Source organism: Erithacus rubecula (genome assembly GCF_903797595.1).
Source record: "Erithacus rubecula genome assembly, chromosome: 5".
Lineage (NCBI taxonomy): Eukaryota > Metazoa > Chordata > Aves > Passeriformes > Muscicapidae > Erithacus > Erithacus rubecula.
In genome coordinates this window covers 56,015,214-56,030,128 of record NC_136687.1, presented here as the reverse complement: position 1 = coordinate 56,030,128, position 14,915 = coordinate 56,015,214, and the positions used below count along the sequence as shown (strand labels likewise).

Here is a 14,915-nt window from a genome sequence, read left to right as displayed (position 1 = left end):
AAATAATACCTCCAAAGGTGTATTACCAGTTAAGAATATTTGATTCCACAACTTTGTGATATGTATATCTTATCAGAGTTTATAAAGGTTCTAACTTCAATAAAAATTCATCATAGCATCATTTGATTGGAAAACTAGGGAGAAATTATAAAACTTTTTAATCACTAAACCACTGAAGTTATATGCTAAATGGAAGGAAAATAATATCTAATGATTATGTTTCTGGCATAGCATTTGTTTGACATTTTTAAACCAAGCCATCCTATCCTACAGCAAAACTATTTAATGTATATATATTACAACATATACATGTAACATACAGCAACATATATATAATATATAATAACAATTTTATATATAACAACATATATGTTGTTTTGACGCGTGCCTCAATTTTCCCTGTGCACTGTCTTAAAGCAAACTAAGGGTTCATTGTGTTTTCATGAGATAGTGTAAACGTGGGGGGGAGGATTCCCATCAGTCAGCTTTTTTTACCAAATACTAGCTAAAGAATACCAGTGCATTTTCATCGTGTTTTCAATGTATATATTGGTATTTATTGATTATTACCATGTTTGCTTCCCTAGGGTATGGCATTTGCAATCAGATTTTGGCAGATCTCTCTTTGAGCAGTGGAAATATTACCCACTCCCTGCTGCTGAACTGCAGAGGTCTCTTCCTGAAAGCTGTTGTAGTTATCTGCACTTATTTGGTAAGGTGGAGAACAGAATACAGGTTTAAAGGCTTAAAATCTCCCTTTCTTATTCCCAGTTACAGGAATTCATACAAGAAGAACATCTGCATAGACATGCTGCGCCAGGGTTATCACAAGTCCTTCTCTGAGCTCCTCACTCTGATCCAGAAGTGGAATGCCTTGAGGGAGGCTGCAGGGCCTGGGTCAGCCATATGGCATGAGAAGTCCCTGGAGGAGCAGCCTGATAAGCTGGATCAGCTTTACCACTTCCTGACCAGGGCTGAGGCAGCCCAGCGAGCAGGTAAATGGGGGGATTGTGGGTAGCGGAGCAGCGGGAGCCGCAGCCGCCAGTGCCTGGGGGAAGCTTCCAAATTGTTTCATGTATGAATTTGAAACGCTGCTGCATCTTAGCACATTGCAGCCTTAGTCAACTGAGCTGTATTTATAGAATAAATGATTAGGAGCTGCAGATATCAGGAGAGGTTTTGTGAAGGAAGGAAAAAAAAAAAGGGAAAAACATGTAGAGTGCATTTTGATACCATCAGAAATGTTTGATGTATTTATAGCTTTGATAACATCTCAATTATTTTCTCATAGTTTCATTATTTATTGTTTTTCTTCCTCTATTGATTTAAATAGCTGGGTTTGTATTAGGAAAATTTAATAGGTGAAATGCTTTTTCACACAGTAATAGTTTTATAAATCTGTTTTTATTAAATACCCTGTCTGCTAACTGTGTTTGAATTTGTGACTGACTTAAAAAGGATTGTGAACATGTCAAATAAAATACAGCACACGGATGTAACATGCCACCTGTGAATTACTAGATATTAGTGAAGACATAACTCCAAATTACTGTATTTTCTCTGTTGCCTAATATTTACTAAGCACTCATATTTATCATTTCCTTTTACTATAAATAGTAGCATAACTTACTCCATCTTTCTCCATTGGAATAATTGTAGTGATGGAGGCAGATAAAGCTCTAACTGCAATTCTGCTTCATAGCTGAGTTGATTTCACTATAGTTGTCATTTCAAGTTGCATTTTGATCATTACAAATATGAAAACCTACAGTAAAGCTTGTGAGTTTGGAATCTAAGCTTTTTGACTGAAATTTAGAAATGGGCAACTTCATTTCAAAAAAAGGAACAGCAAAAGAAGCCCTTTTGGCCTTTAAAAATGTTAATTTTAAATGTTTATTTTATATTTGCTATGACAGCCAAAAGTTGTGTTTCTTTATTTAATTCACTGTAATTCTTGACGGGAAGTCCAGACAGACATAACTGGAAGGAATCTTCAGCTTTGCCAGGAGTATGACTAAAAACAGAATAGGCACCCCTGTATCTTGCAAAATATGAAAGAGAGGTTTGGAGCTTGAACTGCCCTGACAGAAGCATTCTGCCAAAATTTGATGGTCAAAAAGTGCTAGACATGGTTTACCTCGATGGGCCTGCTCCCTGCAGCCACTTGAGGAGGGCAGTTGCTTGCCTTCAGTGCAGGGTATTGTTCAGGCTGGTGTGTGGCAGCAGAGGTGGCAAACAGGCTCCCTGTTTGAAGAGAGAGCCAAGGCATTGCCAAACATGCTGGTCCTGCCCTTCTATCATTGAACTCGGCATTTCTTGTGTGCTGGGCTCTCTAAATCTTTCACCTCTCCCAGGGACAAGGTTCCACCACCAGCTGCCTGATTGCACCCTGCTTCTAGGAGAGAGTATCTCCCAACTTTGCCTGTTGAATAAATTGAAAGAAGAAAAAAAAAAATAATGAGGACTTAAGACTTGGCAAGTGCTGTTATTGAATTGCTAGATCAGGGCGTAGTTTGTTTTGATTTTCCCACCAGTTTCAGTGCAAACCTTTGCACAAATGTCCTGTTTGTATAAAATGAGGTTTCAATTGCCTGGCACATGAAGGGGTGGAGGTAATTCCAGTTGCAGGTCTGAGAGCCAGCAGTGCTGTGAAGATTCACATGAATTGTGCAGCTCATCAAGCACTAATTCAGTAGTTCTGCTAATCCAGTTACTCTCTGATTCTAATCAAATTGCTTGGGGCTCTGGCTTATGATCTCCTGACAACTCCAGTTGACACCATTTAAGAATCATTCAGCAGTTCACCTCAGCTGGAATTTACCATGATGTAGCAGCCACAACAGCAGCTGACCTGCATTTGCTCTTCAGCTGCCACAGTTCAGGCTTAAAAGGGTGAAAGTAATATTTGGGTCAGCAAATGGTGAAAGTTTCATAGCATGGCTGATGTTAGTAATATTGTGTTAGCTGAAATTTTACCTATCTCCAGTAACGATTGTGATGTAAAAGAGATAGCAGGTATAAATAATAACCCTAAAAAATTCACTGCTTGTTAGTTTTTTGATTAATTGAAACTTCATGAAATCTTGGGATTGAACGTGGACTGGTATGTGGAAAACAAACATTTTTTTTTTGTCAGTAAATAATTTCTTGTTTGTTATTTAATTTTTCTCATCTGATATTTTTTGAACATAGAGTATTAATGTCTTAATTTTGAATATAACTTAGAATTTCTAATTTTAGAGTTTTATGGCAGTTACTATAGCTTACAGAGCAAGCTATGTACACATTCAGTTTTCATATTTATTGGTGGAAAATGTTAATGTTGTAAGTTTGTAGTTCTAGGACATTACAATGCTGGACATAAATTATTTGTTTGAACTGAATCAGAGGCATCCACCACAATGTGCAGGCTGATATCAAAGAACAATCACTTTCTTTTCTGCTGGGTTTGAAAATAGTAACATTTTGTTTACCAGCATTATGCACCAGTAAAGGTTCTCTCTGTTTTCATTTTTAATAGAATATATTGGTTGAACTTCAGATCATACAGGGGTTGTCTTTTTTTAAATTGCTTATTACCAATATTTTTCTGCTCAAAGAAAACAGCTCTTTTTTTTCTGTCCAGTTCAATCAAATGCAACAAAAAGTGTTTATGTCACAAGTATTTAAAATATAGTAAGGGAACTTTAATCCTTCCAGCTTCTCAGAAAAATGACTGATGCAGTTATTTTGCCCTGAGTTCAGCATTATTCTAAAAGCAGTGGCAGAAATATTGGCAATGTTTCACTATATTTTTATCTTGCCTTCCTTGTACATGTAAAGTAAATGTTTCTGACTTTGAAATTGAGGATGTTTTAATTATTCTTTGATTTTCCTTTATCCTTTACTAACCTCTTTATTTACTAGTTCTGATTTCAGGAGCTTAGGGAAAAAAAAAGGAGGTGGTTGAATTGTTTAAATATGTATAGTTGTAGGGCATTTTACAGAAGAATGCAGGATAAATGCCAGAGTAATGGATCTGCACGGCTCAGCATTTGATGTATACTGTGATTTCTTGGCACATGTATGGAAATACTGGGGGTTTCTTCAAAAGCCAAGTTATGTTTTTTATTTATCAGTACTCGGTAGAGTGAGCTGATTTGCTTGTAGACATTGAAAGGAATGCAAAGCAAGCTCCAGCTCAAGAACAATTAAAGGAAGAGTTGTTCCAGCTGTTAACTCTACTTTGCCAGATCAGGAGTGCAAAACCAGGGAAAATGCCACAGTTCAGTGGCTGCAATGTGTAGTGGCAGATCACTGTGCCAGGGCCAGAGGGGGGAATCCTTGACTAAGAACATGCCTTCAAAAGGGCAAGGCACTCCTTATTAGCTGACCACTGGAGCAGCTGCTGGAAACCAAGAGTTAAAACCTGGGAGCTGCAGCCTTTCTGAGATTCCACCTGCTCCTGGTTCCTGACCCCACTCAACCTTTGTGCTGTGCTGTGTGCTAAATGCTGAATCTGTGCATGTGCTGCAGGCTGCTGGCCCTTGTTCTAGGCAGTACCAGACACACACAATTAGAAAGAAGTAGGAACTTGGCTTTCTTTCCCTCACTTCAGTGTAGAGAAAAAATTTGGCAGTATGATTTATCATTAGTTTTTGTTGTAAAAGATGTCTTTTCAAAAAGTATATGAAGAAAGCATGAGTATTTTATATGTTTGCACTGGAAAATCTTGGTCCAGTATACTGAAGGTTGAAAACAGAGTTTAACATTTTGTAGTAGAGAGCTTTTCTGTAAGATTTCACAATTATGCCTTAGGCCTGGTGCAAGAAATATTACAATAACCGTATTTCCCATGCTATTTTGAAAAAAAAAGAAACAAACCAACAAACAAAAACAGAGGTAATGCATTACAAGAAAAAAGTATAACAAACCTTCTTTTAATATTTGCTTGGATGAGGCAGTTTTGTTGCCTAGCTTTTGAGGGGCTGGGCAAAGGAACACTGAGCAGGTTTGTAATTTCCTACTTAATATTTTATCACAGGAAAAAATGCAGTAGTAGCTGAAGACCAGCGGAGAATTTTAATATTTTTGTAGTTATCTTACAAAAAGTTGAAGTGATTCTGTCTAGGAAAGAAGCCAAGCCATCTCAAAATACAGCCACTTGCAGAAATACCATTTGCATCAACAGAAGCAACATTTTTTAGAAAATTTCTGTAATATGTTTTTGTTGCAATAGCTTGGAGTCCTCTTCTAGCATTCCATATTACCAATTAATTGCCTCATATTCTTTTCATTAGTTAGCTTTATCCTTTATCCAGTAAAATTATACCATGACCATTTCTATGGCATTTAAGTATTTTCCCTTTATGTACCTGTCAGTGTCAGGAGTGATGTACTCTGTGCTCACTCTAGGAAACAAACTCATGCTCATGCTCCCAACTCACATTTTCACTTTCTATATTTGTGGACTTATGGCTAAACTTTCAGGAAGAGAGTTTATCCATTTATGAATAAAATCCCTGGGTAAAGGAATGATTGAGGAGTCATCTACCTGTAGAGGCAGACTGGTTCTTTGTCATGTATAGATCCAGATGGAAATAACCAATTGCATCTCCATATTTGACTGCATTTTGTGCCTCTTATTGATCCAACAACTTCCATCCTGGATCTTCCAGTGTGTGCTGCAATTCTTTGCAGCATCAGCTGTCTACTAAATTACTGATTTTAATCTCTCTGGCAAAAGAAAAATGAAACTTTCAGCATTAATAGCATCTCATTCTGATATATAAAAAAATTACTCCTAGTGACTTAATTGACCTTAGTCCACTTCTTTATGTGACTTCAAGAGGAAAGGTTCAGTTATAATCCAGTCATACACACTTTAAACAGCTAACTGAAGTGGAGGGTAAGTGTTAAGACCTGTTGGAAAGTTTCCATATGGCCTTTGTCTGGCAGGAACAAAGGACTGACTGGTGGCTTTTTGTGGGGAAAGTACTGAGTCATAACTGGATGTTGAAAAAATTTCTTTCTGATACCTGCAGTTTAAAAATGAGTGCAAGTTCTTGTTAATGGAAAATGGAGCAGCTGCCTCTTTTATTCTTCAAGGGAAACAGCAAGCCAGGGTCTCTTCATGATGTTTTCATTGTTCTCTAAAGACCATTCCTGTTCTTTTCCTTTCTTCCACTGCATCCTGTCATGAAGGATCATAGAGATGTGGCAGCAAGTTGTACTTGAGTTGCACTAGCATGGCTTGCTAACCTTCTTTGTGTTTCTTTTCTCTCATTTTAGCCCTGTTGGGGTTCTCAAACTCAAACTGCACCTCACTATCCCTTGCACTGCACAAAGTAGTTGTCTAGCTGAGCATAGCAAAAGTGCAGACATGGATTTGAGTGATCCTCTGTTCTGTGCACTGCCTTGCTGGCAAGGAAATAGTTCCTGAGAGTAGCCCAGGAGAAAAGGTGCTGTTCTGGGGCTGATGAAGGTTTGTGACTTGAACACACTGGAGGGAGATGCTCTTTGACAGCTGAGGTGCACCTAAAATGATCCTGATACAGAGCAGGGAATATCCCATGGGTTTAATAGATGGGGTTTAATGTTTAAGTTCAAGTTGAAGGGTTTGGGTTTTCTTAATCTCTGTTTAACAGGAAGATCTCAGGAAGGTTTGATAGGACAACTCTCCTTTGTACATAAGCACTCAATTAGAGAGTTGTTTTTCATTTATTTGATCAACACATACCTAAAGATGACTTGTCTACGTGTATTTTATAATCAGTTGTAGATAACTTACTCTATAGAATTAGAGTTCAAAATTTTAATATGTGAACTACTTCTTAGAGATTTTATAGAAGAGAGACCTATTCCTATATTCATCTCCTGTGGATGTAAAAGTTCACTTTCACTAATTCTGACATGCAGTCTTTGCCACTGTCAGAATAACATCAATTCATTTCTTGATTGGTACCTGAGACTTTGAATCCAGAAGAAAAAATTACTTTTAAAAGTCTGGGGTTTGGGGGTTTGTTTTGTGCCCAGCATATCTGGTCAGCCACTGTCCAGGACAATGCCAGACATGGTTCTCATTGTTATGCACGGGCAGGATCGTCATCAGAGGGTCACATTAAAGTTCATTCAATCAAAGCCGTGGCAGTAGCTGGAGTCTGCCTCAGGTCACTTCTCCCCCTTGGGATCTGTGGGGCACTACCTGAAGTTATTTGCGTAATTTTATGTCACATAAGTGCCTTGATACGTTGTAGCAGTGATTTCAGAGGAGCAAATCTGTATCCAATGATGATCCAATTATCTCTTCTCTTTCTGGGTTATTGCAACCATTTGTATGCATCCTCTAGTATCTTTGACTTAATTTTCACTTAGCTGTCATCTGTATGTAATGTGTATTGTTATCTTTATGTTAGTGGTTAATATAGGTTATAATTAGGTTATAATTAGGTCCTGTATTTTGCTGCTCAAGTGGTAGTGTGCTTGTAATTGTGGGAAGCTGTGCCTCTACTTCTGAGATAATCTCTAAAACCATTCCCTTGTGCTGCAAGCATTGTTCAAGTCAAGATGAGTTACATCCCAACCAAGAACTATCTGCTTTTCTTCACTGAGAGAAAAGGGATCCTAGGTAACTCCTCTCCACATCTAAATTGCTTAGTTTGGGTGAATCCCAACTGGGTCTTGCCTTTATCTGTGTGTGTTGACCTGGTTTTGGCTAGAATAGAATTAATTTTCTTCTTAATAGCTGGTACAATGCAGTGTCTTGGATTCAGTATAATGTTGATATGTGTGATAGATAATGATGTTGCATAGATGTATAAATATATCTGTTATAAGCATATACAAATACAGGCATATATGTGTGTGTGTGTGTGTATGCATGCACAGAGGTAAATAGAATTATATTAAGCCCAACCCAGTTTTGTTATTTCCGTTCCAGAATCATTTGAAGAGATTTTTATGAGTCTATTGTACCGAAGTAGTCTTAATTTCTGATGTGTAAGTGTGTTTTATATGATGTAGACTCCAGGATATTTAGAAAAAGAGGCACCCAAGAGGTGCTTTTTCAGTCCTGAGGAGAAACAAAAGGCATGAAAACTCACAGTCATGTGACATATTCAGATTAGGAATACATGAAGTCTGAATATTGATAATTATTCCTGTCAAAGCTGAATTTCAAAACTTAAGCTTTTGTTTTCATTTAAAACCTTAGATGTAAATGATGAGATGATAATCTTAATGTAATTTTATTGAGCTGTTTCATTTTTGGTGATTTTAAAGAGATAGTGAATCACTCATTTCTTGGAAGGGATGTTCTCTCTTTTAAAATACTGGAAATTGAAATGTACATAACACACATTGCTTCAAAATCATAATTTTAGATATTTTTATGGGAATTATTAGAAAGGTAGAAACATGAGGTTACAACTTCATGGAAGAGAAAATTCTGGGAAAATAAATAACAAAGGAAAATAATTAGAAAAACACAGGCAATAAAAAAAGGTATTGTTTACCATTAGAGGGATGAATTTTTAAATAAAAAGAGTGTTCAAGAATAGGGGAAAATTTCAGCTTGATTTCAAAAAACTTTAAGCAGGAAGAATTCAGACAATTTTTCTGGAATGACCAAGACAGAGAAAAGAGGATAGGGAACAAGTAGTAGATGAACATCTTGAAGACTGCAGACATGATTAGGTGGTAGCCCTTTTTCTCAAAAGGATGAAGTTCTTCTGTGTTGTGCAACAATTATGAAGTCAAATAACAGTCATGACAACAGAGAGAATGAGAGATTTACATTTGTTCAACCAGATTGTGTGTAATTTGTGATTTTTGAGACAGAACATAGTAGAGATGGGGCTGACAAATCCCTCTTGTGTGGTTTAGTGATAAATTTAAAGTATTTGTTTGAGTCATTGCTGCTGTGTAATAAACATGGCAATACACATGAAAACTCAAAGCCTTTCTTGTAAGTCATACTTTGAACATTTAAAATTATATCAGTTAATGGATTGTGTTTGCAGAGTGTTCTTTTTGGTTTTTAATCTCCGTCAACACAGTTGCTACCTTAGAGGTCCAAGGTTTGGAAAGCTCTTAGGCTTTTTCAGGGCCCAGAGGCTCAGACAAATGCTTCTCCAGTCTCACTCTGACTTCTCTTTTGACTATCCAGTGTTTTATCCAGGTTCTGTGTGTTTTATTGAACTGAATTTTGGTTTTGCACACAGAAATTAGAACAAAAATATGTTTTCAATTGTGCCTAACGTGTAAGGTTATAATTTTCCTCTTACATTTCTCTAAGTGAACACGTAGCAGAACTTGATGGTATTTGAATGGTGGAAATAGAAATAGTTCTTAATTTTCATTATGATTATTGCTATAACATGCAAAATTTCTGAACACTGATGATAATAGAACATTTTTATTGTGTCTTTTGTTTTTAAAGGGCACCATGAGAAGGTGTATGATAACCAGCTTAGCTTGGCCTGCTTTTTCAGTGACCCTGAGGACAAATGGTTGAGTGACTACTTCTATGAACGAAGCTATAACACTGCTCAATTAGTAGAAATTGATGGTGGGAAGAGAAAGGCACAGTCATATGTAAACATGGGCCTCATCATGGAAGAACAAGGTAAGGCACTGACATAATAAAGCTGCTTTGGATGGCATCTCTACATCTCTAGTTACACAAACTGGGCTGAAATTAAAGAGCTGTGGACATGGAGTTCTGTAATGTTTAATCCTGCTTCCAGTGTGCTCTTAGATAAGCAGCCTGTATTTTTGTTCTTTTTAAAATGACCCTCTGATTCTCTTGAGTGCAAGTGACACTCTCTTTGTTGGTAGTGACTGCCACATTGGTGTTCACTTCAGACTTGGACCTCACCACAAGCTCCATTTCACCATCCACATCCTTAAACTGTGAGCTTCTGAAATTAGAAGGTATTAATATAAATAACTAGAATCACAGAACAGCCCAGGCTCTAAGGGACTTGGACAGATCATCTCATCCAACCTTTCATGGGAAAGGGAGCCTAAATGAGGTTATTTTAGCACCCTGTCAATAGCATCTTAAAAACCTCCAGTGATGGGTACTCTACCACATCCCTGGGGAGCCTGTTGCAGTGAACAGTTGTTCTCACTGTAAACCATATTGCTTTCTTATATCAAAGTGAACCTTGTTTCTATATTTAAAAGCATTTATTGCCTTTTATGGCAGAGGGGTTTGTGTGTGGATAGCAGTCAAAGTATAAAAAAGGTGTTTTCCTCTGTTTGCATAAAATCTTTTCATGGTGCAGGAAGGCAAACAATAAGTGAGCCTCAAGTAGTTGAATAAAGCATGTCTTCCAGTTCTCATTTTTAAGTGTACTGTATGCTTAACTATTGCTTAAAATATGTGATTTGTGTAGCCACTATGGTTTTGTTTCTAAATTTAACTATGGGTTGAAACAATTCCAGCTCTGAACACAACTTGTGGCTGGCTTATCCTATAACGGGACTTTTCTTAAAAAAAAAAAGATTGACAGAAATGGAAATATTTTTGTGGAAATAGTCTAATTCCATTAAATGTCTGATGGCATGGGTGTGTTTTGAAAGATGGCTCAATTTCCCAGCAATAGCTTGGACATAAAACTAAAGAAGTCTACAGCTTTTTTTTTTTTTTTATTGAAAGAGTGTTGTCCTATTTTTTCCTCTTAGTCTCTTGCAGATGACATGACACTTTTTTTTTTACATTTACTCACATCATTCTAGACTGATGGTCATTCACAGTGTTTTCCTGTGAACTGTTGTCCTACTTCTCTTGCCTGCAACACCCAGACCTGGATTCAATTTTAAAATTGATCACATACCAATAATCAGTAAAATGGAAGGATTAATTTTCTTACACATGGTATCATCCAGTTTCCGAGAGCAACTGCTTAAAGCCCAGCCAGTCACAACCAAGTCATTTTCATTTTGAATGAAAAATGCTTAGATCAGTTACCTATCTCTTACTCAGTAGAATAAAATTACTAAAAAAACGCTGGATTTTAATTTTTTTTTTTTGCAACCTTTTCACTTGGTCCTTTCATTACTAAAAATAAAAATTTTAAGAAGGTGCAGACAAGCAAACATTCATATCTGCTTGTAACTTCAAAGGCTCTTACTGAGTGTGACTCACTGCTGTTACCCAAGCACTGCCTAAAAAAAAATTTTACATTTTCTACTTTTATGATGTCTTAAGCAAAAGTTGTTGAATACTTAAATATCTTGAGGCCCATTACAAAAGCACATGAGTAAAGTTATGAAATAGCCTGAGATGATCAGAGAAGCAGAAATTTTATTTTACTGCTGAAGAAACTTTTAGATGAGAAGTTTCTTATTAGCCTTAGTAAAGAGAGAGAAAGCAAAGTGAATTTTCACTGCCCAGGGTAAAGTTCCACTGAACTTACGGGCTCTGTCTGTTGCACGTACTCTCTTTCCAGAGAGAGGGTTAAAAAAAAATTAAGAAGCTGAGAGAGTAAAGCATAGGATTTGCTTTGAGGGACCACAGAGAAAAAAAGACAGCAGATGTATTCCATGCACTTTGTATTTCCAAGGGTGAAAAATTGATTCAAGGGCAAGTTCTGATTGGAGAAGAAGTGTAACAGGAGATACTCAGTTGACATTGTATAATATTGCATCAGTTTTAATGGTGTTACAAACAAAATTTTAATTCTGCTATTTTGTAATTTTTAAATTAGTTATTTATAATTTGGTAATTAATTTGTGAACAAAATTAGTCAGATTCCCACTTCTTTGGGGGTGTATCTACAGGAATAAATGTAAACATCTGGTCCCAGTTCTTTTCAGTTCCCTCATCCAATAGTGTATTTTTCATTACTTGGGAAAGGAAGCTGTCTATATATGCTTAGAACTGATTGCTTGGGAGTATAAAGTTAAACATGGACTTGTACAGATTGCTGTTTGCCTTGGAAGAAAATCAATAAATTTGCTGGGTAATTTTTGTTTAATCAAATTTAAAGTTCTTTGACTTTCAGCCTGGTCTCTGTCCTAAAGGCTGGATATAACCTGATGTTCATTAATCTTCAAAGCTAAATATTTGAGGTGTTGGTAGTGTAGACTTCAGTCATGATATTTGGATGCAGGCCATTAGTAGCTGCCAGTAAGGGAAAGAAAACAATAATAAGTGAGTAGCTTGCTGCAGACACAAATGGAATGTTCTGCTTGGAGCAAACATGATTTTAATGGTATTTCTTCACAGAATGAGATTTTTAACCTCTTCCCCAAAATATTCTGCCTATAAAATAAGGTCTGAAGCATTCATTGATTATTGTAGGAGTGTTCAGATTTTGATACTGTTCAGTGAGCTGTGCTACCCCCCTAGTTTGTCTTTCCTCAGAGGGCTGATAATAAGTCATTTCATTACTTTAGTTACCCATTATTTTACTTTAGTTACTCATATATTGCTTATTTTTCCATATAGCTCTTTAATGTGATGATGTCACTTTACAGACACTGAAAATGCAAGGACATAACACATTTTTCTCACTTAAATCCAGAATTATTTGTTGTCCAAGTAAGCACAGGCTTTGTGATAGAATCTCTCAAAAATGTTTTAAAAAAAACTTTTCTTCCTGTGCTTTCAACGCATTTTCAGAAGTAATATATCAGTCATTATAAATGCTTGCAATGTGCATATCAGAGAGTAAGATTATAATCATAGTTTATGATAGATTATATTAGTATGCTTTCTGCTGAAATTAATTGGGAACTTTTTGCACTGTTCTATCTTCAGAGTGCACTGAAGAACACAATGTCTAGTATTGTTTTGTATAGGTTCTTATATCATTGCAATATATGAATGCTTTCTGTTTTGTGCTAAATTCTTACTACCTATCAAGCATGGAGTGATAAACACCTTAAATACATGCATCCCAAAGTTTAAGATAACTTATGTCAATGAAAAGAGCGATCTGAGGGGAAAAAAATGGAATTTGTACTTGTAGGAGCTCTTTGCTTCAAATATGTCGTAACAAAACCAGATAAATTTCACTATTATGCAAAAGCATAGCATAACCAGACATCTGAAAGTAGGGTGCCTGTCAGTTGCAGAGCTTGGGAACATTTTTGGATACATTTAAGTAACTGTTTGAGAAAGCATGTAAGAATCACAGTGGAGTCCAGTGAATAAAGCTTCCACAATTAATTACAAATGTATGTCAGTGCCACACCAGAACCTGGATCTCCCCTGCTATGAGAGTTGTATCACTGCTACCATTAATCTCAAGGCAGTGGTGGCTTTGAATTAGTCATCAGATTTATATTCTGCTAGCATATAAGGATCAACAAAAGTGGAGGTAATACTTTATCTGAAATCTTTGCAGGCTGAAAAGATTAAAGGCAGCAGATCTGCAGAGAGAAAGGGAGTGAGTGCAAAGGAAATAGCAATGTTGAGAATCTCAGAGCTGATTCCCACAACAGACAGCTAATCCAGAAACTCAGTTTTGTCCATCTGTGTGTGTTTTTTAGATTGCAGGTTTTAGAAGACCTCGATAAGAAATTCCTTTAGTCCTTTCTAAAATAGCTTAGACATTTCAAAAACCTGCCATATTCTGCAAATTGATATAAGTGTTCAGTCCTAATCCACCTCTGCCTTGATTATAAGCAATTTTAGGGTCTGATTGCTTTTCAAACAGAGCAATGTTATGCCAGAGTTGATAATTTCATCACTTCTGATCACTTTGCACCTACCCCAAAAATATTGATAAATTGCACCTCATTTATTTGAAAAGGTGTAATTGTTTTATCTGTGATCATGGATAAAATATGGTCTATTTCATGTGTTGGTATTTGATAGGAACTTTTCTGGTTGAAAGACATAGTAAATGGGGGGAACTTATAAGTTTAGTTAATTTGTTGGGGAAAAAAGCCACCATAGGGTTTTTGGAGTTCTTAACAATCTCGATTGAGACCGAGGTGTAGGATTTTCCCTATCACTTTGCTGTCATATTGAAATTCAAGTTTTTATCAAGACATTGCAGCAATTGATGGAAAGGCTCTGATTGTGTTTAAGGGGCATTTCACAGAATGGCTGGATTGGAAGGAACCTCTGAAGATCACCTAGTTCAATTGCCCTGCTAAAGCAGGTACACCTGTAGCAGGTTGCACAGGATAGCTTTGAGTTATGAAGCTTAGCTATTAATTACTGGATATATTTGCTGAACAACAACTTAAAAATGGCTCATGACATCCTTTGGTTTTGGAACTTTAAAAGTGTAAACTGTCTATTTCTTGTTCATAGTCAATAAGAATCCATTCTTACTAAGAAATTGTTGATTTTGTATTGTGAATTGTTTATGGCAAGTGTTTTTTAATTGAAAACTGTAATGTATAAATAATTGAGAGAAACTCAGCATAAATTCATGAGTGTCTATGCAGAGGAAATATGCACGTTTAAGCAGAATTTCCCCAATTGGTTTGCCTTCAGGCAGAAATAATTTATATTCAGATATAAAAAAGAGAATGTTAATATTGCAAAATGAAGTACTAAAAAGGTTTAAAAAGGCAAAAGTTAAAATTGCTTATGAAATTTCATACGCTTTTGTGTGTGCACAATTTGCAACTTTATTTTAATTACATAAAAATATAGTTCCTTTTTAGGAGATTCCTAAGTATAGCCAAAATTCACCTGTGGGATGGGAGGCCCACGTGCACCTTTTACACTAATAGAGCTTTATGTTGATATCTGTGCTGCAAGTCTGCCAAGCCCACTTAAATAGCAAATCCTCCATAGTGTAGTGTAGAAACATTCTGCTTTACAATCTGATTGCAAACAGCTGGTAAATAAAACAAACCAGGGGTACAGCATTTGTGAAGAGAGGTCATTTCTTCTTTGCTATCTGTGGAGTGCAGAGCTGTCACTGATAACAGAATTGCTGCATTTGAACAATCCAGCCTGTCTA

The 14,915-nt window shown here is 36.4% G+C and overlaps 1 protein-coding gene across 4 annotated transcripts in view; it reads left to right on the top strand.

The window, feature by feature from the left end:
- TTC29 (tetratricopeptide repeat domain 29) overlaps positions 1–14,915 on the top strand; it is a 170,562-nt gene that overhangs the window by 80,212 nt on the left and 75,435 nt on the right. For all 4 annotated transcript variants that reach the window (XM_079305958.1, XM_079305956.1, XM_079305957.1 and 1 more), the window contains exons 4-5: positions 772–995; positions 9,419–9,604. In XM_079305958.1, coding sequence (XP_079162084.1) covers positions 772–995; positions 9,419–9,604 — 410 coding nt within the window. The remainder of the gene's footprint in view (positions 1–771; positions 996–9,418; positions 9,605–14,915) is intronic.